The following is a 24603-nucleotide window of genomic DNA, read 5'->3' on the forward strand; positions in this document are numbered from 1 at the left end:
TGGCCGAGGCTCAAGTGGTGCAGAATGTCATGGCTGTGAATGAGGGTATGTACGTTAGTGCTCAATCTATCTACCTCATGAACAAGCTAAAACATACTCCCGGGATGGGATTAGGGAGAAGTGGCCGGAAGGGCGTCTCAGTGTTGGCCGAAGTGCCACACAACCCTCACGCCTTTGGACTGGGTTATCTGCCCACCAAAGAGGACTGGGTGAGGAAAGGGAAAGAAATGGCCGGAAGGGCCAGAGCAAAGAAGGCCGGGAAGCCATTTGAGTTAATGCATAGGCCCATCTGGGGTACCCTAAACGGACGCTTCGTCCGGGAGGGAGAAGCTTTTCCATTCTGCGGCTTTCCGGAGCCATGGCTAAACGCGGAGGGGAAGCGCATGCCTGGTTTTGAAATCTTCTTCGACATACAATTATCTGGGGATGACGTTGCCGAAGCGCAGACAGACCCACCAACTGAGGTTGAGCAATGTAGAACAGTGGATCCTGAGAGCACAGAGCTTGAAATGGGGGTAGCACTGGCGAGTCTACTATCAGATCCTCCGATTGACCAAGAGTGCTTGGGGGATAACTCTTCGGTTTCTATGATTGGAGATGAAATAGCAGCGGGCTTTCCAGCGCCGATCTTGGATGCATCTATCGCACCTTCTCTCATCTGGCAATATGAAGAAGGCTTTTTATCTAGCAGTTCCGGGTCAGGTAGTGAGCCGGAATCTGATTCTACCGAATCTTGTGCGTCGGAATCAGATTCCAGCTCGACTGAGTCTGAGTCCGGTATTCCTGGGGGTGATAACCCGGATACCACAGTCCTGTCTAGGTCGTCATTTTCATTTTCTTTTGAGTCTGTTGTAACAGAGGAATCTGACGGCTTGGAAATATTTAATGAGAATGATGTGGATGTGGTTTCTGAGTATTTTTCTGTGCCTTTGATTTGTTGCTTAAATCAGGATTTTCAAAATTTTGCTGAAAACAACGAGGAAGAAATTCTTCCAGTTTTGCAACGATTAATTGATCAAGAGCAGGAAAGATTTGTTAAACCTTTAATGGATGAAATCACTACTGTGAATGTTGGTACTGAGAAGGACCCGCGGTTGGTCCAGATCGGGTCCACGTTGTCTTCAGAGGAGCGCGAGCGCTTAGTCGCTTTATTAAAAGATTTCAAAGATGTTTTCGCGTGGTCCTACGGAGACATGCCTGGAATCGATCCTGAGATTGTACAGCACCGGATCCCTCTTGATCCCGAGGCCCGCCCTGTCAAACAGAAACTCAGAAGGATTCGCCCGGACTGGGCTCTCAAAATTAAGGAAGAGGTCACCAAGCAAATTGACGCAGGGTTCCTGCTAGTATCTGAATACCCAACTTGGTTGGCCAACATTGTTCCGGTGCTGAAGAAGGATGGCAGAATTCGGGTCTGTGTAGACTTCAGAGATTTGAACAGGGCCAGTCCGAAGGACGACTTTCCCTTGCCACACATTGATGAATTGGTGGATTTCACGGCAGGACACGCTTTGCTTTCGTTTATGGATGGTTTCTCAGGCTATAATCAGATAGTAATGGCACCCGAAGACCGGGAGAAGACTGCGTTCACTACCCCGTGGGGGACATATTGTTATAGAGTGATGCCATTCGGGTTGAAAAATGCTGGAGCTACGTATCAACGGGCAGCAACTACAATATTGTATGATATGATCCATAAAGAGGTCGATGTGTATGTGGACGACATGATTGTCAAGTCCAAAGAAAGAGAGGGCCACTACACCGCCTTACAAAAATTCTTTCAAAGGATCAAAGAGTTTCGGCTGCGACTAAATCCCCAGAAATGCACGTTTGGTGTTACAGCAGGGAAGATGCTAGGGTTTCTGATTACACAAAGGGGCATCGAGGTCGACCCTTCCAAAATCAAGGCCATCTTAGAAATGCCACCACCAAGGACTGAAAAGGAGGTGCGAGGCTTTCTGGGTAAAGTGCAATTCATAAGACGGTTTATTTCTAAATTAACCTTGACTTGTGAACCACTTTTTGGTCTCCTGAAGAAAGGAAAGAAATTCCAATAGGATGGCCGATGTCAAGCAGCTTTTGAGCAGATCAAAGAGTATCTACAGAACCCGCCCGTGTTGTCACCACCAGAGCCGGGGAGACCGTTGATATTGTACCTTTCGGTAACTGAGACTACCATGGGCTGCATGCTCGCGCAGGAGTCAGAAGACAAAGTGGAAAGAGCCATCTACTATCTGAGCAAAAAGATGCTGGATTGCGAGACCCGCTATACACCGCTGGAGAAGGCTTGTTTGGCCTTGGTATGGGCAACCAGGAAGCTGCGGCACTACCTGTTAGCTCACTCTGTAATGTTGGTTTCGCGTTTGGATCCCATCAAATATCTTTTCGAGAAACCAGCACTTACGGGTAGGCTAGCTCGTTGGCTGCTGTTGCTCTCCGAATTTGATTTGAAGTATGTAACGCGCAAGTCAGTAAAAGGGAGAGCGGTAGCGGAGTTCCTTGCCGACCACCCGGTTGAGGGGGATGAAGCGGTTGAGTATCTATTCCCAGATGAAGCCATTCTGCACGTCGAAGATGAAACTTGGACGATGTACTTTGACGGAGCGTCAAACCAGTATGGGTATGGGATAGGGGTGTTGCTGATAGCGCCTGACGATTCTCGTATCCCTTTAGCATTCAAGCTCCAGTTCAAAGTCTCGAACAATGAGGCAGAGTATGAGGCATGTATTGCTGGCCTGGAAGCAGCCCTAGAACTAGGGGCAAGATGATTGGACGTCATTGGGGACTCGAACGTTGTTGTGTCTCAAGCAAAAGGAGATTGGAAAGTCAAGGAGGAAAGAATGATAATTTACCACCAAACCTTGGATTTGCTAATTCCTCGATTTGAGAAGCTAAATTTTACCCACCTCATAAGAGAGAACAACAGGTTTGCAGATTCACTGGCAACTCTATCTTCTATGATAGATGTAAAACCCAAGTTGTGTGTAGGATTATTTTATTGGATAGATTAGTAATTAAATTAATTTATATGGGTCATTTATTAATATCAAAGAATTAGTTATGAGATGGCATTATATTTCCTATTACTTAGATGGGTAATTTTGTAACTTTGTGAAATTAGGTTAATAAGCCCACCTATTGTGGCTTTAAGTCTTGGAAAACAAACAAAACAGAGGCTATGAATTGCTCCATAGGCAGCTAGGGTTTGAGAAGGTAAAAGAAAAAAGAAAAGAAAAAGAGAAGAGAGGTTCAAGTGAGGCTACAATAGGGATTGAAGGCAGCACGTTGGTGATTTTGGGACACCCATTGGTTAAGGTAAAATCTGTCTTTACTGTTAATTATTAAGTTTATGTTGAGGAATTTAACAATCAATGCATTAAGGGGATTTGGAAGATCTATAGGTGCTTACTTAGGTTTTGAGAATTGGGTGCAATGTGTAAGTGTAACTTTGGATGGGTAATAGAAACAATGGAGTTTTGTATCATGGGTAAAGGTGTGTTTGGCTATAAAGTTGGGTTGAATGGTTTGATCTCTTGGATATTAAAGTAATACATTAATATAATATAGTAGTGCTTTTGTGGGTGTTTGTAACATGTAAAAAATATTAATTTATTTGAGGTTTTATTTATTAGGTTTGTGTGATTGAAGTGGTGGAATTGGATGTTTGGAGTTGGTGTTGGAGTGTTATTTCTAAGCGTTTGAGGTAAGTAACCCTCTATCACTGTTGGTTCATTTTTATTCCTATCGAACCGTTTAAAATCATAAATATTTATTTATATCCTTCATGTTCTCTTAAAATAAAATATGGGTCAAGTATAAAACAACATCGAATATTATTATGAAAATTATTTGAATATTTGATGAAACTATTTTGAAAATTGTACTAAACATTTATTCTGAAAATATCGAATGTTTTATTTGAAAGTTGTGTATTGTTTGAATTTTGAACATCACTCTAGTCTGACTATGATTTGGACCCTAGCCAATGGGGGTTATTTATTGGCACAGAAACTAGTTTCTTTTGGGGCTTTACCACCGGCCTATGTGTGGTTCTGGGCCTTGTCACGGGCTAAGTGACCGTAGTCACCAAGACTTGGGTTTTGTGAATTGCATCATTGAACCATTTGAATATCGAACCATCAATTTTGAACAACGAAATTTCATCGAATTACCTCATTGTCTTTTCAATTAAAATGTATTGCTACACTGTTTATTTTCAACTACGAAACCATCTTACAAAATAATTGTTCATTTATTGAATGGTAGCAAAAAATATATTTATTAGTTATCGACTATTTTTTTTGTATACTTGATCCAGCTAATAGTGATGGTTGGTTATTTACCGGGCTGTCTAGCTTACCCTTATTTTATTTTTCAGATTCTGAGGAGTAGAGCTGTGCAGGGTTTTTTTTTACTTGTGGGAGTGCCGAGAGTAGGACTATGATTTAAGTATTTGGATCATTATTATTATTATTATTTTTATTATTGGACTTGGTGGACAATTTCACATGATAAGAATTATCTATTTGTATGGTTTTTAGCATTATGATATTTAAGGATTTAATTTGAATATTTTACATTATTGGTTATGTGTTGAACTCTTAGCCTTGCATGCTCACTTAAATGAGTGTGCGGCGTTGTCACGGAGCTTGGGGCGTGACAATTTTATGGTATCAGAGCCAGGTTGTAATTTTAAAAGTTGGTATAGAATAGTGGTGAGATTGGGTAGATGTAGGATTGGGAACGCTTATAATTTGGTAAAATGTTAATTTTATTTACGTGTTATAGGGACTTTAGAATAGAATAAGATGAGGTTTTATTATTGATGCATATAGGTTGCAATGGAACATAAGGAGACATTGGCAAATATGGCTAGGAATACACGCTAGGGTCAAACGAATCGACGGACTGGTAATAACAATCGGCGAGGGAATGTGACTAATATTGGTAGTGGTTCTCAAGCAGTCGAAGGAAATCAGGGGCAAGAGTTGAAGGTACAATTATAAGAGTTACTAGATAAGGGCTTTATTAGGCCTAGTGTTTCTCCTTGGGGTGTGCCCGTTTTATTTGTGAAAAAGAAGGATGGTAGTTTTCGCCTTTGCATTGATTATCGAGAGTTAAACAAGGTGACAATTCAAAATAAATATCCTTTTCCTAGGATAAATGACCTATTTGATCAATTGCAAGGAGCACAAGTCTTTTCTAAGATTGACCTTCATTCTAGATATCATCAGTTGAAGGTTAAAGCGGAAGATATACCTAAGACAGCCTTCTGAACTAGGTATGGGCATTATGAATTTTTAGTGATGTCGTTTGGGTTAACCAATACGCCTGCAGCTTTTATGGATTTAATGAACAGAGTATTTAAACCCTTCTTAGATCAATTTGTGGTAGTTTTTATTGATGACATTCTTGTGTACTCAAAGAGCAAATAGCAGCACAAAGAACATCTGAGAATAGTGTTGCAGTTATTAAGGGAGAAGAAATTATTTGCTAAATTAAAGAAGTGTGAATTTTGGCTGGAGAGTGTATCATTTTTTGAGTCATGTGAAATCTAAAGACGGGGTGTCTGTTGACCCCAAGAAAGTGAGGTGGTAGTAGAGTGGAATAGGCCTACTAGTGTCACTGAAATTCGTAGTGTCTTGGGTTTAGCAGGATATTATAGAAGGTTTGTTAAGAGATTTTCTTGAATTTCTATGCCTTTGACTCGTTTAACACAAAAATGGGTTAAATTTGAATGGTCTGATGATTGTGAGAAGAGTTTCCAGGATCTAAAGAGTCGATTAGTGTGTGCTCTAGTACTTATAGTTTCGTCCGGAGATGAAGGTTTTACCATCTATAGTGATGCATCAAAGATGGGCTTGGGTTGTGTCCTGATGTAGAACGATAAGGTAGTGGCATATGCGTCTAGGCAGTTGAAGCCATATGAGCAGATTATCCTACGCATGATTTGGAGTTGGCTACAGTGGCGTTTGCATTGAAAATCTAGAGGCACTAATTGTATGGGGTGAAATGTGAGATATTCATTGATCATAAAAGTCTGAAGTATATTTTCACTCAAAAAGAATTGAATATGAGGCAAAGGCGATAGTTGGAGCTATTAAAGGACTATGATTTGACTATCAATTATCATCCAAGAAAAGCCAATGCAGTGGCTGATGCCTTGAGTAGAAAGACCCTGAGTAATTTGGCTACATTGATCACTGACCAAAAGAATATCTTGGAGGACTTGCAAAGGTTGAATATCAAGATTAGATGGCATAACCATGGAGTGCAGTTGGCAAACCTTAGAGTTCAACCCACATTGATTGATAGAATTAAAGATGCTCAGGGAAAAGATCCTCAGTTGCAAAAACTTAAGGCTGAAATGGAAATAGGGCTACAGATGGAATTTTGTATGCATAAAGATGGAACCTTGAGATTTGGAGAGAGGTTGTGTGTGCCTAATGATTTAGAGCTCAAGAGAGAAATCCTGAAAAAAGCTCACAGTTCAGGGTATACTGTACATCCAGGGAGCACTAAAATGTATAAAGACTTGAAGAGGAACTTTTGATGGAATAAAATGAAGAGGGAAATTGCTCAGTATGTTGCTCAAGGTTTGGTATGTCAACAGGTGAAAGTTGAACATCAGAGACCTACAGGTAAGTTACAACCTCTTCCTATTCCCAAGTGGAAGTGGGAATATATTACCATGGATTTTGTGATGGAGTTGCCTAGGACCTAAGGTGGTAACAATGCTATTTGGGTTATTGTTGATCAATTGACCAAATCCGCTCACTTTCTAGCTTTTATGGTAGGGTTCTCCTTAGAGAGGTTTGCAAAATTGTATATCAAGGAGATTGTGAAGTTGTATGGTATTCCGGTGACCATAGTGTCTGATAAAGATAGCAGATTTGTATCTATGTTTTGGAGGAGTTTGCAAACAGCTTTGGATACTAGTTTGAATTTTAGCATGACCTTTCATCCTCAAAGTGATGGACAGTCAGAGAGAACTATTTAGACTCTTGAAGACATGTTGAGGGCCTGTATTAATGATCTTGGAGGTTCTTGGGATGAGCATTTGGCCTTAGTGGAATTCTCTTATAATAATAGTTATTATGCGAGCATTCAGATGGCACCATATGAGGCTTTATATGGACGAAAGTGTAGATCACCTATTTGTTGGGATGATGTGGGCAAAAGAAAGTTGTTAGGGCCTGAGATTGTGCAACAAACAGTGGACAAGATCAATCTTATTAGAGAGTAACTTCGCACTGCACAGAGTAGACAGAAAAGTTATGCAGACAATAGGAGACGCGATTTGGTGTTTAGGGTTGGAGACCATGTGTTCCTTAATGTGTCTCCTATGAAAAGAGTAATGAGGTTTGGTGTTCGTGGTAAATTGAGTCCTAGATTTATTGGACCATTTGAGGTTTTAGATCGAATTGGAGAGGTAGCTTACAGACTTACCCTACCACCTTCACTAGTTGGAGTTCATAATGTCTTCCACGTTTTGATGTTGAGGAAGTATATACCGAATCCCAATCATGTGATTGATTATGCACCGTTGTAGTTTAAGGAGGATTTGACCTATGAAGAACACCTTGTAAGAATTGTTGATAAGAAGGAGCAGGTTTTGAGGCGTCGAGTCATCCACTACGTTAAGGTTCAATGGAGCAATCACTCGGAGAGAGAAGCTACTTGGGAACTTGAGAATGAAATAAGACAAAAGTATCCACAACTTTTTGAGACTACAGGTATGTCAAATTTCGAGGACGAAATTTCTTTTAAGAGGGGAAGAATGTAAAACCCAAGTTGTGTGTAGGATTATTTTATTGGATAGATTAGTAATTAAATTAATTTATATGGGTCATTTATTAATATCAAAGAATTAGTTATGAGATGGCATTATATTTCCTATTACTTAGATGGGTAATTTTGTAACTTTGTGAAATTAGGTTAATAAGCCCACCTATTGTGGCTTTAAGTCTTGGAAAACAAACAAAACAGAGGCTATGAATTGCTCCATAGGCAGCTAGGGTTTGAGAAGGTAAAAGAAAAAAGAAAAGAAAAAGAGAAGAGAGGTTCAAGTGAGGCTACAATAGGGATTGAAGGCAGCACGTTGGTGATTTTGGGACACCCATTGGTTAAGGTAAAATCTGTCTTTACTGTTAATTATTAAGTTTATGTTGAGGAATTTAACAATCAATGCATTAAGGGGATTTGGAAGATCTATAGGTGCTTACTTAGGTTTTGAGAATTGGGTGCAATGTGTAAGTGTAACTTTGGATGGGTAATAGAAACAATGGAGTTTTGTATCATGGGTAAAGGTGTGTTTGGCTATAAAGTTGGGTTGAATGGTTTGATCTCTTGGATATTAAAGTAATACATTAATATAATATAGTAGTGCTTTTGTGGGTGTTTGTAACATGTAAAAAATATTAATTTATTTGAGGTTTTATTTATTAGGTTTGTGTGATTGAAGTGGTGGAATTGGATGTTTGGAGTTGGTGTTGGAGTGTTATTTCTAAGCGTTTGAGGTAAGTAACCCTCTATCACTGTTGGTTCATTTTTATTCCTATCGAACCGTTTAAAATCATAAATATTTATTTATATCATTCATGTTCTCTTAAAATAAAATATGGGTCAAGTATAAAACAACATCGAATATTATTATGAAAATTATTTGAATATTTGATGAAACTATTTTGAAAATTGTACTAAACATTTATTCTGAAAATATCGAATGTTTTATTTGAAAGTTGTGTATTGTTTGAATTTTGAACATCACTCTAGTCTGACTATGATTTGGACCCTAGCCAATGGGGGTTATTTATTGGCACAGAAACTAGTTTCTTTTGGGGCTTTACCACCGGCCTATGTGTGGTTCTGGGCCTTGTCACGGGCTAAGTGACCGTAGTCACCAAGACTTGGGTTTTGTGAATTGCATCATTGAACCATTTGAATATCGAACCATCAATTTTGAACAACGAAATTTCATCGAATTACCTCATTGTCTTTTCAATTAAAATGTATTGCTACACTGTTTATTTTCAACTACGAAACCATCTTACAAAATAATTGTTCATTTATTGAATGGTAGCAAAAAATATATTTATTAGTTATCGACTATTTTTTTTGTATACTTGATCCAGCTAATAGTGATGGTTGGTTATTTACCGGGCTGTCTAGCTTACCCTTATTTTATTTTTCAGATTCTGAGGAGTAGAGCTGTGCAGGGTTTTTTTTTACTTGTGGGAGTGCCGAGAGTAGGACTATGATTTAAGTATTTGGATCATTATTATTATTATTATTTTTATTATTGGACTTGGTGGACAATTTCATATGATAAGAATTATCTATTTGTATGGTTTTTAGCATTATGATATTTAAGGATTTAATTTGAATATTTTACATTATTGGTTATGTGTTGAACTCTTAGCCTTGCATGCTCACTTAAATGAGTGTGCGGCGTTGTCACGGAGCTTGGGGCGTGACAATAGACATCCCGTCCGGAGTCCGGATGCGTTCAGTCATTATTGATCAAAAGTTTACGCTAGCATACAAGTCAATTTTCGCCATAGATGAGGTTCAAGACGGCAACCCCTGGTATTACGACATCTGGAACTTCTTGGAAAAGGAGACATATCCACCAGGGGCAAATGCCAAGGATAAGAGGGCCATCAGAAGAATGGCTGCTCAGTTCATTATCTGCGGGGGTAAGCTGTACAAAAGGGGTCATCTGGGAATGCATAAGCTCTGTGTAGAAGCTGAAGAGTCGAAACGCCTGATGGAAGCCATCCATGGGGGGGAGTGCGGTGCACACATGAATGGAGTAATGCTGGCCAGAAAGATCCTCAGACAGGGCTACTACTGGTCAACCATGGAGGAGGATTGTATTAGTTTTGTTCGGCGATGCCACAAGTGTCAAATTCATGCAAACCGCATGAACATCCCGCCGTCAAAGCTGTACAACATGACTTCGCCATGGCCTTTTTCGGTCTGGGGAATTGATGTGATCGGAGCTGTTACCCCGAAGGGGTCAAACGGGCATGAGTTTATCCTAGTAGCGATAGATTATTTCACAAAGTGGGTCGAGGCCCAATCATACGCGGTGTTGAAGGCGTCGCACGTCGCAAAGTTCATCAGAAACAACATCATCTGTCGCTACGGGGTGCCAAACGAGATAATTTCAGATAATGGTTCCCACTTCAAGAAAGAAGTGATAGACTTGTTGGAGAAATACAATGTGGCTTTCCATAAGTCATCTACATACCGGCCGCAGACCAACGGAGCGGTTGAGGCCGCCAACAAGAATATCAAGCATATACTGCAGAAGATGGTGGGAACCTACCGGGATTGGCCAGACAAGCTGCCATTTGCTCTGTGGGGCTACAGGACTTCAATCAGAACTTCTACTGGAGCAACTCCATATTCATTGGTCTATGGAATGGAGGCTGTTCTACCCATCGAGATTGAGGTTCCGTCGTTACGAGTATTGGCTGAGTGCCAAATAGCCGAAGCAGATTGGCAGCAAAGCAGATTCGAAGAACTCATGCTCTTTGATGAAAGAAGACTGAAAGCACTGTACCACATCCAAAGCTATCAACGCAGAATTGCCCGGGCTTTCAACAAGAAGGTTAAGTCCAGGAATCTGAAACAAGGAGATTTGTTGCTCAAAGACAACCGAGCTCCCATCCACGACCCAAGGGGCAAGTTCAAACCCAATTGGACTGGTCCTTACATCATCAAAGCTATCTGGTCAGGTGGAGCTGTGGTTCTGATGGATCTAGATGGCTTGGAGTACTCACAACCGATCAATATGGACAAGTTGAAGAAATACTATCCTTGAGAGGCTCGCTAGGCCGAAAACCCGAAAGGGCGACCTAGGCAAAAGTCAGAGCACAAAAAATTAGAAAATATAAAAACTGAGCTCGCAAGGTTGAAAACCCGCAAAGGGCGGCCTTGGCAAAAGTTAGAGCGCAAAAGGAGAGTGAAAATACTCGAGTGAACCTCGGCCTGAACTACGTAAGGCTTGATTCCCATCTTTGGGATACGTAGGCAACTTCACCTTGAAGTTCAGCCATAAACTTTTCCCCGATCAACTCTGTCCATTTCGATCATCTCAGTCATCTTTGTCCATCAGCATTTATCGCGATCTCCGGTACAGTGCTGTTCAGACTAGGGGCAACTTTCCGTTGCCGCGACGGTGCAAAGTTACTCAGACTAGGGGCAACTTTCCGTTGCTGTGAAGTGCCGCATTGTTCTTCAGACTAGGGGCAACTTTCCAGTTGCAGGGATCTGGGGTTGTGCATTTCAGTGACAGATCTTCGGCGTGTCCAGTTTTGATCCGCATCGAAAATAGTTTTGAAAAGTTTTAATAAAAGTTGACTTTGTTCAAATTAATCTTTTTACGACTAAGACCATTTTTGGACCAAAAGCGAAAAATTTTCAGTACCACAACTTTCAATTTCATTGATTTCAAAACTGAGTTCTCCTGCTCTTGCATTACAATCGAGGTTGCTTTTTTTTTTAGTACATTCATAAAGAAAACTTGAAAATGCTAAATAAGTAATAAATTTGGGGCATAGTTGAATCAAGTATCTCTGCGTCCCCTCCCAGAGCTGGACGAAGCATCTGAAGCCAAGCTAGGCCCAACCTGTGCCTCCTCGTTGAGCCAATCCAAGCACTCATCAGACAAAATGCAACTGAAAGTGGAAGCAGGGGCCAGGAGCTCTCTAGTCCTCCATGCTGTGGCATATCGGGCAAGCTGTGCACCCCGGACCGGGAAAGCGACTGGGTACTCAATCCCCTCCGGTGGGCAGGTCTGATCATGACCAAACTGACGCAGAAACCGGAACGGAAAATAGAATACGCAGTGGGTTAGACCAATCAATTGGATCCCAATCAGCCGGGACATACTATAGCTCATTGCCGGGAGGTTGAGCCAAGGACAACGCCAAGCAATGCCGTCTGCGGACAAGTAGCACATCCAATCGAACCACCACCTTTCGTCAAGAGCATTGACTAGGCGTTGCCGAAAGAAGTAGCCTCGAGCTGAATAGGCCGGGCAAGAGTCCACAACCTGCAACTTATCCATTAACCATACCTAGGGGAGGGATGGAAAATAAGAGAATAAAGAACAGAGAGATGTACGATGAGAGAAAAGTAAGACAAGGGTTTTGTGAGAAAAACCGAGCCTGAGGGTCGAGTGATGTGAGCAAATATATATGTGAGGTCGGGTGGGAAACATTACCTGCAGCAGCAGTGGACTCCCGGCGAACCTAGTCGCCTCCCGGCGATGGACAGAATCTAAGCCCATCAGTGTCTCGGCCAAGGTCATGGCAATACAACTCTTCCCTTCTCTCAAGCCTTGGGCGACTTCAATCAGGCGAATGCTAGCCCCGCCGAAGCCCGAGGAAAGCAGAAAGTGAGACAACAAACATAAGCAGAGGGCGTGTTGCCGGAAACCCTGCCAATAATGGTTGCTGCGGTCACCGGCGTCGGAAAAACGGTGGATCAGGCCGAGGATGTCCAGTTCCCCACTGCAGATCAGAGATCGAGCGTCATGCGCCGTGAGCCCACACATCCGCCCTCAAGCCTGAGCATGGCCAAAACGGAGCTGGGGTAAGATCACTTCAGAGCATTCAGACTCCATCAAAACCTGAAAATCTTCGAAAGTGGGACACACCTCTTGGCCGCCGAAGCTAAAAACGTGCGTCACTAGATTCCAGAACCTTGCCGCGGCATGGAGAAAAGGGAGCTGTAGCGGAGTACGGCTCAGTGTGAATAGTGCATTCAAGCCGAAACCCCGGAAGTTCAGCTTTTCCGAACCATCTAGAGAAGAGATCCAAGATGTGAGATTTTCCGCGAGAAACGCCTCCATCTTTGTCTAAAACTAAGATGAAATGAATGTTCCCGAAGTTGAGGCTTTTATAAAGGGAAAAACACTATTCACGGGGACACGTGTCAAAAACCAGGTGGCTGCAGGAATAAGTGGCCGGTCGGCCACCTTTTCTGGCTGGCCAGCCATTCTCTTTTTCAAAAATGGCCGGCCAGCTGTCTCTCTCCACAAAATTGGCCGGCCGGCTCCCAAAGGTGGCCGGCAATGCTGCAGTGTATCTCCTTGGCCCTGTTTTACTCTTCGAGGGAAATTTACAAGCATTTCCATGCAACGGGAGAGTCAAAGGCCTTCATTTCCCTCTGTTTCGGATGCGTCCCAGTGCCCAGATCGTCAGAAGTACACTCTGTTGTTGCCAAGTTTTGTTTATCGAGTTGTTGTTTTGCTTATCGAGTTGTTTGTCGAGCGAACGTGTTTCGTGTTTTCGAGTCATTGCGCTCTGTTTAAACAATCTTTGTTTAAAGTCTTGTTTATTTGCGTTGTCAACGTTGTTGCATTTTGCTTATCGAGTTGTAAACTTACTAAAGGTTCTGATATATCTTAGTAAGTTGAGTTGCTTAGTTCGTTGCGTCGGTTCACTACCTGACTTGGTGATTACACAAATGCGCATTCCCATTCAAATTCTTTTTTTGTGCGAAATAAAATGATGCGATACGATGCTAAAAGTTTAAAATACAAACACCTTTTCAAAAGCTATTTCATTCCATCATGCTTTACAACAAACAAAGGTACAAGTTTTACAAAAAATAAAACTGCCTAACAATGTGCAAAGTGCTACAAACTACTACCAAAAAGAAAAATAAAGCAGGAAATAGCAACATCAATGTCCTCGGGAACGGGAACGAGAAGCACTCCTCATTCTCTTCTGCGGGACAACCTCTGCACCATCATCATCATCTGAGTCGGAGCTGTCATCCTCAGGATCCCCCTCAGCCTCGCCTCTGTTCCCCGAACCAAGACCGGAGCCCCCCTCCTCAGCAGATGTCTCTGACTGACGGTCGGTAGCCTCCTCCTCCTCCTCATCAGGCTCCACCTCTACAACGTGAGCCCTGCGTCTGCGGACGGGCCCTCCTTGAGCTCCTCGAAAAGGCCTAGATGGCCCGGCTCCTCGGGAAGGCCGAGATGGCCCCGCCCCCTGAAAAGGCCCAGGTGACCCAACTCCCTGAAAAGGCCCAGATGGCCCAGCTCCCCAAGGAGGCCCAAGTGGCCTGGCCTGCGGCTGACCAGACCATGAAGGCATCTGAAAACAAAAAGTTCAATTCAAATACATCAGTCCAAATATATACATCAAATGCAGTTACAAGCAAAGGCTACGTGAAGTGGGTGCATGTAAATACAGTGTACAAGTGGGGTGTGTGTCAGATGCGCTCTACACAAGTAGTCTATCGATGCAGTAGAAATCAGCATGTCATCAGAAGTATGATAAATCCCAGAAAACTGAAGGGTACCTGAATGCCCGCGACAGACAACTGTGCCTCCCTACGCAGGACCATGCCCTCGAGTGTGGCCACTAGTCCAACCACCTCCTCCATGTACCCTCGCGATGGCTGCAAATATGAGCTCATAATCATCAGTGAACAAAAGAATGTCTAAACATCTGAATGATGAATGAAAAACAATGGAGCATACCAGCGGTGAGTCAGGATCAATGGCGTATCGATCACTGGGCATCGGAGGCTCTAGCGGGATCGAGGTCGGAGAGATAGCCCCATACTGCCACGCCATCAACTCAGTCGGCATATCTGGCCATCCAGGATGAGGATAAGTAGACGGAACCGGAGGAACCGGTCTACCCCCACCTCTAGATGTACCAGCCCTACTAGTAGAAGGGGCGTCTGCAGCCCGAGCTCGGGCCTGGCCCAAGGATGACATACCGACAGGCCTCGTCATCGGGGTGCGAGCTCCCGTCAATGGAGGCATCAAATATATGTGACGGTAAGTGGCATAGTCCCCCTCCTCAAGATATAGTAAAGCATCGCTACCCAGCATAGCGCCGACTACCTCCGAGTAAGAGAGCCTGTCAGCAGTCCGCATACTGACTGGGGGTACTGCGGGAGGATCCTGAGAAAGATACCCCCATACCTGGCGCAGAAAGCGTTCCCCCAGGAACCATGCCCTGCCAACCGGCCCTTCGAGCAAGACCCTATACTGGGAGATGTCCGACCCTCCGGTATACTGAAGTCGGAGACCATCACCCAGGGGCGCCCAAGGCTGCCATGAGATCTGCGGATGATAAATGCATAAACCAATCAGAAAGCGGGAATATACAGAGCAAATCAAAGATGAAAATGAAAGGAACTGAAAGTTCTGAAGTACCTCCGAATGCCGCACAGTGTCAAAGTACTGTCGCAGGTAAATGAGGGTCTCTCGGGGTCTCGGCCGGTGCGGGCCCTCGAACACTAGTGAGTATGGGGTCATGGGAACCCCTGCCACCTCCAACTCTGGGGCCAATGCTGGGAAGTATACATAGACCCATAGCTGAGAAAAGCAGTGCAGGGCTGCGTGTTCACTATTCTAATCTGGGCTGCGTGTTCAGAAAATTTGAAGTTTGGGCTGCGTGTTCTAATTTCTATCAGTGTGGGCTGCGTGTTCACTATTTAAAGTCTGGGCTGCGTGTTCAGAAAATTTAAAGTTTGGGATGCGTGTTCAACTTTCAATCAGTGTGGGCTGCGTGTTCACTATTCTAATCTGGGCTGCGTGTTCAGAAAATTTAAAGTGTGGGCTGTGTGTTCACTTTCGAATTCGGGGTGTGTGTTCGACAAATCAGTGTTTGAGCCGAGTGTTCAGAAATTCGAGTGTTGAAACTACATGTTCAGGATGCAAGCAAAGTACTATGTTATAAACTAAACTGCGTGTTCAAGCATGGCAAAGGTGCTGAAATGTACGAAAAATACAGAAAATCAAGTAAATACCTCTCGGGCCTCATGAGAGAGGTGATGCTCTGGCTCTCGGAGAAGTAGGTCCCCAGGTGCTCGCTCGTCAAAGCTAGTGAAGTGACGGAAGACAGCACGAGGGAGGACATGTGCTGGCGGATTATACCTCCCGGGAATAAAAGGTCGGGTCCTCAGGGGTAGAGTCATGGGATCAAAATCGTCCCCGGCACCTGGAAAGCCTCCGCCGTGGGGAGAATTACCCGCCATTTTCAAAGAATCTGCAAAAGGAGCGAAGATGAGCGAAAATGAGCCAAAATTGGAAAAAGTCAACAAAAGTCAACTCTCGGGAAATGAAAAAGTCAACAAAAGTCAACAAAAGTCAACTCCCGAGAAAATCTTCCAAATATTGAGACAAACTTACCTCAAGTGGCGAAAATGAGAAAAGAAGCTCCGAAACCGAAATTTAATTGCTTCAAAGTGTTTAAAATTGAATGTTTTTGCGGAAACAACTTGCGTGGGGCGTTGAAAAACGCGTATGGAACTCAGATCTGGAGAAGAAAGTGTTGTAGGAGGCAAGAAAGGAAGAAGTCTCGGCTGCATTATATAGGCCCCAAGTCTTGGATTGAAGGAGCATCAAAAAGGAGGTGAAAATACCAAAATGCCCTCGGATTTGGGCATATGGCCGGCCGGCCACTTTTTCTAGCCGGCCAGCCATTTCCTTTTTGGAAAACTGGCCGGCCAGCTATTTGCTTTTTGGAAAACCGGTTGGCCACCTCCCCCCTCCCATATAACCGGCCGGCCATGTCCCTCACAGGCTCACCTAGCTCCCTGCAAATTTTGAGGAAGATCGGAGTTCCCAGGACCTGAAAAAGTTTAAGAAAAGTACACTTCCGGTCACGAAATAGCTCCGCCGGGACTTCAGCTTCAAGTTCTGACATATGTCTCATCATCATTCATCGAAATCGAAGTATATCCTTTTTGAATGAGTTGTAGCCTTTCCGGGAAGCGGATCGGAGGCCGCGATCGAGTTGCCTTCGCCGAAACACGCGTTTCCGTACTCGTTATTTCATGACAAACGGGTACCCTGATTCATGCTCATTTTGTACTATCATGCACATAACTTGCATTCTCATGAGCATACTCACATTTTTATGCACACTTCTTGATATTGGCATACCTCTATGTTTGAGCATACGTTGTCACGCATGTTCCACTCTTGCATTGCGATGCGTTTACTCACCGACGCTGCGTGTGTCAAACTTTCGGAATCACATTAAGGCCTAGTTTGGGAAGATTGAAAAAAGACAAAAAGTCAAAAAGTTACTATCCTATTTAAGTTATATCATCTTATTTAAGTCACATCACCTCTCTAACACATCACTTCAAACCCAATCCAAACCCAACCCATATTTTATAAAAAGTCAAAAAGCGCACTTATTTAGTCTTCCCAAACTAAGCCTAAATATATGTTGTTAGCATATTGTGCTCGTTGAGTTTCTTTCTTTTGCAGGCACGATATTGTATGTACGGTTCAATTGAGGCTGGTGCGACCAGACGAATCGCGCAGGTATCGTATCTTCTCCGTGTGAGACGTGGCGGGGATTGAATAATCCTCCGCATTCTTAACTGTATGAAATGTAGTTGTTGCTTTGCATTCTTGCTTAAAACTGTTGCATCTATTTGCGAATACTTGCTTCATTACAACTTGCTGCATTCGCATGATCATGAGGATGACCGGCTTCGCGTAGCGTATAAGTCCAACTTTCAAAACCGGCTTCGCGTAGCATATAAGTCCAACTTTCAAAACCGGCTTCACGTAGCGTATAAGTCCAACTTTCAAAACCGGCTTCGCGTAGCGTATAAGTCCAATCTTCAAAATCTTCTTGCATTATCATTTGCATTTTGCCCCCTGCCTGCGGGCATGCCTGCGGGCACATTTCTGTTTATCTTGTACGTTTGTCTAAGTCTTCGGCCTTGTCAAAAATGGGTCGTCTCTAGGCTTTGACATTCACTCTCGTCACTTGTGACTTCCGAGTTCTGTCAAAGAGGGGCAACTGTAGACACCCCATTTTTGACCGACCTTAAGACTCAGACGTCACTGATTGAGCGCTTGGTGATATTGCATAATGTGCTCGTTCAGAAGTTTCAGAGTTGCGGCCGTGAGCCCTGCCTCCGGACTTCTGAACCCTCTTTTGTGTTTTGCCTCGATTTGCGAACCAGGCTCGGTTTTCTTTGTTTCTTTTCCTGAGGAGAAGGAGAGGTCCCGTAGACCATCTCCCAATGTCCGTGGGCTACATTTGGTGGCCGTAGGCCATTTTTCCCATTTCGGAGTCCGGTTTCCGATTTTTCGGGATCATTGGCCGTGTGCCTCGATTCGGGACCGCCTAACCATCTCCGTTTGCTCTGATTTTTGGCATACTTCCTATTTTCTCCCTTTTGAGGGACACTGGGGTCTGAGAAACCCACTTCGTGGCCGAATGCCACTTTCGGTGCTTAACAGCCCATTTTCGGGACCCCGAACTGCGTGTTTTGGCCCCCGAACATTCATTTTGCAACGGTTTTCGTTCATTTTTGGCAGGTACCTCTGTTTTATCACTAGGAAGGTCACTGAAGGGTGGGAGGCCAGTAATTGTTGCAGCAACCAGTTATACATCCTCCGAGGCCCTCCGACGCCCGTTTTTCACACTTCCGGGCTAATGTTGAACACCTTGGGGCCATCTTCTTGAACTTTCAACCACATATTTGTAATGTACACACTTGGGAGGATCCTAAAAGTTGGTGGCCGGCCAGTAATTCCATTTGACCCTTTTGAACCCTTCCTTCCGGGCTAATGTTGAATACCTTGGACCCACTTTCTTGAACTCCAAACCACATATTTGTGATGTACACACTTGGGAGGACCCTAAAAGTTGGTGGCCGGCCAGTAATTCCATTTGACCCTTTTGAACCCCTCCTTCCGGGCTAATGTTGAACACCTTGGACCCACTTTCTTGAACTTTGAACCACATATTTGTGATGTACACACATGGGAGGACACCATCATGTGGTGGCCGGCCACTAAATCAGCTTGACCCTTTTGACCCCTAGCCGGTCGGCTAGGGGGTGTGGCCGGCCGGCCACCTGCAGCAAAAGTAACTGGCCGGCCGAGTTCCTTGCACTGTTCACTTTACAGCTGTAGAGCTTTATCCCCTAGAAAATATCAATATCCGGGGGATATTTTGTGGGGGAAAGTTGCCCTCCTTTTCCCCCACCTTTACACCCCCTTTTTGGCCCTTATAACCAGCAAGCTATATCACATTCAAGGGTTGGAAAAATTGTTCTGCAAGTCTCAAGATCCATATCTCCCTCCATCCTTCTCATTTTCCTAAAAACACCTTAAGTCCTATACCTTGTGTTCTTCATCACCACCAAGCTCTACCATCACCACTTCATTTCCAGCAACAAGGAGAGCTTCTCAAAGGCTAAAGGAGCTGCAAATTGGTCCAAGAAGCAACAAAAGCTTTGGTCTTCAAGGGTAAGTGACATTTCTCTTCTTTTGACCCTTTTTCTTGATCCATTTGTAAGCCCTATATGCTTTTTGTTTCAAGCTCCGGCCCTAACTGAAAGGGGCCCTCTTTTGAGCTCATCTTCACTTTTCATTAAGGGCTCAACCCTGTTTGAGCCCTCCATGATGCACTTGCTTCATTGATCCTCTTATATGTCATAATCTTGCATGCTATTTTTGGCCCATGAGTAATCTGTTTTTGAGCGTGTTGTAAACTGATATTAGGCTTATTTTGAGCCCCTCTTCAACATTGAAGAAGGGCTCAACACCATTTGGGACTTCCATGTTGTACTTACCTTTATACTCCCCTTTTGGTCCCATTTTTGCATGCAATGGCAGCCTACCATGCTTTTGTTTTTGGCCATTTTACAGTTCTGAAAAAGTGCTTATTTTGGTCCATTCTTCATGTTTCATTTAGGTCCTTTCATGGTTTGGGATCTCCATATGTCACTTCATGTTATATCTCTCTTTTATTCCTCATTCTTGCATGTTTAGTTAGTCTATCATGCTTTTGTTTTTGGCCATTTTACAGTTCTGGAAATAGTCCTATTTTGGCCCATTCTACATGTTTTATTAAGGGTCTTTGGCTGTTTGGTGAATATTTTGCATACCTCATGTTATAGCCACTTTTGAGCCTCATTTTGCATCGCATTTCTATCATGTTTGTATACTGATTTTGAGGCTGCCATAAACTGTAAATGTGCATATTTTTGGTCCCTCTTCAGTGTTGTAGAAGGAAATTTTTCAGTTTGGATTTTTCTTATATCACTTGCTTCATTACCCCTCTCTTGGCCCATATTCTTGCATGCCATTTTTGCCCTACCTATGCTTGCTGTTTGGCCTTGTTTATAACTGTGAAAGTGCCTTTTTTGGGATTGCCTAGCTTCTGTCTTTGCATTACATGTCCATATTGTGCATGTTTGGCATAGCTATAGGCCATTTCGGGTGCCTAAATTCGCATTTCGGGACAATTCCATGCATTTAGTATCATTTCGCCTCATTTCGGGACTGTTTTCCCCCATATTTTAGTGCTGAAATTCTATTAGAATGATTGCTTTCCATTTCTATGTCATTGCATCGCATTATATCATCGCCTCGATTTGCGTGCCTGTGTGCACACATTTCGAGGCGCCTCATTTTCATCCATCGACATCCTATGTGAGTGTGGCTGAGGCTCACTCGTGTTGGTATAAGCCCATATCACATTCTCATGTCATCGCATCGCATTCTATCATCGCCTCGGTTTGCGTGCCCGTGTACACGCATTTCGAGGCACCTCATTTTCATCCTTCGGCATCCTATATGAGTGTGGCTGAGGCTCTCTCATGTTGGTATAAGCCCATATCATGCTTCCATGTCATTAGATTGCATTCTGTCATTTTCTCGGTTTGCGTGCCCGTGTGCACGCATTTTGAGACACCTCATTTTTACGGCATAGTGCATACTAGGTTGTATCTTAGATCGCATTCTGCCATCGCCTCAGTTTGCGTGCCTGTGTGCAAGCATTTCGAGACATCTCATTTTCATAGCATTGTGCATGTTAGGATTGTACCTTAATCACATTTCATGCATGTCATGCATATTGCATCGTGTTCGGGATAAGAGTTAGCCCGGGCACGGGAAACGAGGTGCATTTCGTACTCCGAGTGACGGAATGTGTCTCAATTCCCCAGTCACCGACACTCCGGATCATCCATAATGGAGTTAGGTCTTGTTGTGTTTTCATGTGCATTCATCCTACATTAAATTGTACATTTCGATTCCTCGGCCATCATGCCTCGGTATGCGTGATTGGTGGCACGAGGATCGAGGTATGCATATATCTGTGAAAATACACTGCTATGCCCCTTTCCTGCTCTCTGTTGCAGCAAAATCAAGAATCAGCAACTTTCCGGGACTTGGCACGCTTTTCAAGAATAATTGTAAAACAGAGGCTAATCGGGGCATCCCGGTGGATTTCCGTGCAAAGCAGCCTAACATACACCATCCATCAGAAGCAAGGCAGTCCCTGGCTTGCATGCCAATTTTATTTATTTTCTTAGTTATGTTAATTAATTAGGAATTTGTATATTATTTGGACTGTAATATTCGGACTGTAATATTCTTTTATTCGGGACTGTATATTTATTCGGACCCTCTGCGTGAGGGTACAACTGTAATAAGTGTGCGTGTGTGTGTTGTATGTCTTCCAACCCCACGTCTTTCTCCCTTTTATTTATCCGCTTTTGATGGTTAGATTAGGGCATGTTTAAATTAGCATACAGTATGACAGCATGTTTGCATTCATTCATCTGTATTGCATGCACCGGGCTCGGCGCATCATACTAACTGCATTGTACTTTCAATTCTAAATTGAATACATGATAGTTATAGCATTTCATATACCATCTTAGAATAGCCGAGCCTGCTATAGTTGCATTTTGCATGTGTTGCATTAGGCATTTCTGTATACTTAGGATTCATGCATGATTTCTAATGAGTTTCTATTTTGTCTTGGAGTACTCAGTAAGTTTTATGCTTTAGCATCCTTACATGCGTGTGAGTGACTGCCATGAATAGCATGCTTACCATGAGGCTATATGCTTATGTGATATAACTGCCTGAATGCCTGTGGGTAAAGGTTGGGTTATCTGAATTGGAATAAATCATCAAATGTTTCAAGCCTACCTGCGGGTAGCAAACCATTTTCAAAAGCAAACATGAAATGTTTTGTTCCAATTCAGACGATCCAGTCTATACTTGTATGCTGTGCGCATCACATAGTAACCTAGGCTAATAACCGGAATAAGGACACACAAAGTTTTCAAAAATTGATATCATGGTTAGTAGAGGCCGGTCTATGACCGGGCGAGCGGGGGTGCTCACGAAGTGACCTTCCCCAATCGTACCCAAGTTCCCGAGCCGAGGCAACTTTGGTGATGACGGACACGTGGCCTTTTGGCACCGAGTCAGGGTTTCCTAAATTTCCCATTAAAAAACATTTAGGTGGCGACTCTGTATCTGGCAAAGCAGTCCATGTTTGGCACTTCTTTCAAAAAATCTGTTTTTTCTCAAAACGATTTGCCGGATTTGGACTCTTTGGTTCAGACTTAGAACCGTGACTGACAAAAGTCGAGTCCGAGCTGTAGCGAGGTCCCCCGCGGGCTTGTTACAGTGGGCCATTTCATAACGGGTTTCTGTTAAAAGCGTGTTTCCAAATCGCGCAATCATTACCTAAAAGCGCTAATACTAACAGCGTTTTCTTAAGTAAAGACGTGTTTTCTAACCACGCTTTTCATAATTCCACTGTCTGAGTCAGAAACATGCTAAAAGAGCTAATAGTAACTGCGCTTTCGTAAGTAAATGAAGGTTTTCTAACCACGATTTCATAATTCCACTGCCAAGGCCAGGAACATGCTAAAAGCGTGTTTTGTAAACACGATTCGGCTTAGTTTGGAAAATTCGGCCAAACTAAGCTTAGTTTGGAAAATAAATTAGTATAGGAGTTTAGTTTGGGAAAAGCCTCTTGAAGTTACACCAAAATGTGCAAGAACCAACGGTTGGTTAACCACCAAAACCACAAAAGGTAAAATAAGAAAATACCAACCAAATTAATACATGAGCTACACAATATGTAAACTATTTTTTTATTTTTCTCGAATAAAAATGTTTCATCAAATTACTAAGTAAAATGCAACATTATTATAAGAGTAGAGAAACTATTGATTGAAATATTTAAACGAAACAAAACATTAAATAAAAATAATATAAAAAACAATCTAATTAAATAAGGAAAATACACACAGGACAATGAGAAGCAAAGAATACCTTTATTTTATTTTTTTCCGACTCCACTCATGCCATCAAAACTTCCAAGTAAACAACCTATTTTATTACAAATGAAAAGAAAAAATATATATAAGAAACTATTTACTCTTGTTTCCAAGCATTGAAACCTATTAGAAAATAAAACGGTTGCACTCCACAAGTTCTTGTTCATTAATATAAAATATATATACATATATACTAATAAAAATAACGCACGGCAAAAAAAATAACGCAAATAATGAACTTGAATCTAGACAAAGATGAACTGAAGAAAAGAATGTAAACCCCTAAGAAGTATTAACATGTCTAGCAATGACAATGAAGTAGAAACATTACCTGAAGACTGAGGGGGCATGTTTCTCGGCCCTTTCGAGTCTCAACCCATTAAAATGATGAAAACGATGTGATGAAGAATGTGATCTAGTCTCTGTTTATTATGGGAAATTCTATTTCCACACTGTTTTGTCTCTGTGTACACAATTAATTTTTTAAAAAAAAAAGTTATGGCAAATTTATCACGAAGCAAAATGACCACAATAGACATCAATACACACTACAAATTAAATCTAGATTTTCGCTATAAACATCTTTAAAAAACAACAATTCTCAATGCACATCATTTTAAAAAAAAAAAAAAAAATTAAAACTTAGTTCCTACATTGTTTCTCACTACCTCTATTGTTTTCCATTACTTGCTACACTCCATTGTTACACTCTATACATTGCTTGCATAAACTACTCTGATATCAAGTACTGAAAAATTGTAAAACATTCAGCACTACAGAACCGATTTAATTTAAAAAATTCAAAAATTAAGTATTAAAAATTTATAAATAATTCGGAAGTATATAATTGAAAATGTACAATAATTTCGGAATATTTTTTCTGATTGGTGAGTGACTTCTTGTTTCTGAATATTTTTTTCTGATTGATCTTTCAGTTCACTCAGGTTTCAATGGCTGCCAACAACAGCCCCTCTGCCCTAGAAAAAGAACAGGTACTTCATACATATACAGACACTAACACTATATATGTATGCTTATGAGATAGGCAAAGCTATTAACTGGAAAAGATTACTTTTTTTTTGATGATTTTGTGCAGATCACGAAACCCCTCTCTTTTTTTCTCGAGATCGCGAAATGGAAGCACAATAACATATTATTGCTTTTATTGTTGACAAATACTGTAGGGTTACGGTGGGATTGTTCGGGAAAGAGGAGAGAAAGTGGAATTACCTGAAAATGTTTGGGGTTTTCGCAGCAATTGCTTTGCTCTTTATCCACTGTATGCGGCTAGGGTTTCGCAGCAACCACTTCGTTTGCTCTGTGAGTGAGAGAGAGAGCTTCAATCTGAAATAGTTTGGTCCCAACAAAAAAAAAAAATCTGAGGTAGCTATGAAATTTAAAAGGAATGTTCTAGATGGCATGGTGATGTAATTTAATTTTTATATTATCATTAATGTATGGTAGGGAAAATATAAATACTCATATTAAAATTTA

General features: G+C 42.3%; 2 protein-coding genes across 8 annotated transcripts; one reads left to right on the forward strand and one right to left on the reverse strand.

Annotated features, from left to right (window-relative positions):
* The first annotated feature begins 5696 nt into the window (after window positions 1–5696).
* On the forward strand, window positions 5697–7000 carry LOC145819184 (uncharacterized). Its single transcript, XM_082913138.1, has 4 exons — window positions 5697–5878; window positions 6139–6502; window positions 6614–6641; window positions 6786–7000. The coding sequence occupies exons 1-4, from the start codon at window positions 5697–5699 to the stop codon at window positions 6998–7000; spliced, it is 789 nt and encodes a 262-aa protein (XP_082769264.1).
* Window positions 7001–13540: 6540 nt separating this feature from the next.
* Window positions 13541–24481, reverse strand: LOC114280451 (uncharacterized). 7 transcript variants are annotated; one of them, XM_082915939.1, is made up of 8 exons: window positions 24340–24481; window positions 23441–23572; window positions 23105–23161; window positions 15793–16031; window positions 15197–15358; window positions 14510–15103; window positions 14329–14427; window positions 13541–14120 (listed from the first exon to the last, which is right to left on the reverse strand). In XM_082915939.1, exons 4-8 carry the CDS (start codon window positions 16018–16020, stop codon window positions 13701–13703), a joined length of 1503 nt encoding a protein of 500 aa, XP_082772065.1. In that variant the 5' UTR covers window positions 16021–16031; window positions 23105–23161; window positions 23441–23572; window positions 24340–24481; the 3' UTR covers window positions 13541–13700. The 7 variants fall into 7 exon arrangements, with proteins under 7 accessions (XP_082772065.1, XP_082772066.1, XP_082772068.1 ...); XM_082915940.1 differs by lacking the exon at window positions 23441–23572; XM_082915942.1 differs by lacking the exon at window positions 15793–16031 and having other exon boundaries at window positions 15197–15333.
* Window positions 24482–24603: the final 122 nt, after the last annotated feature.

This window comes from Camellia sinensis, chromosome 2, assembly GCF_055761805.1.
Source record: "Camellia sinensis isolate YWXY chromosome 2, ASM5576180v1, whole genome shotgun sequence".
In the NCBI taxonomy this organism is placed as follows: domain Eukaryota; kingdom Viridiplantae; phylum Streptophyta; class Magnoliopsida; order Ericales; family Theaceae; genus Camellia; species Camellia sinensis.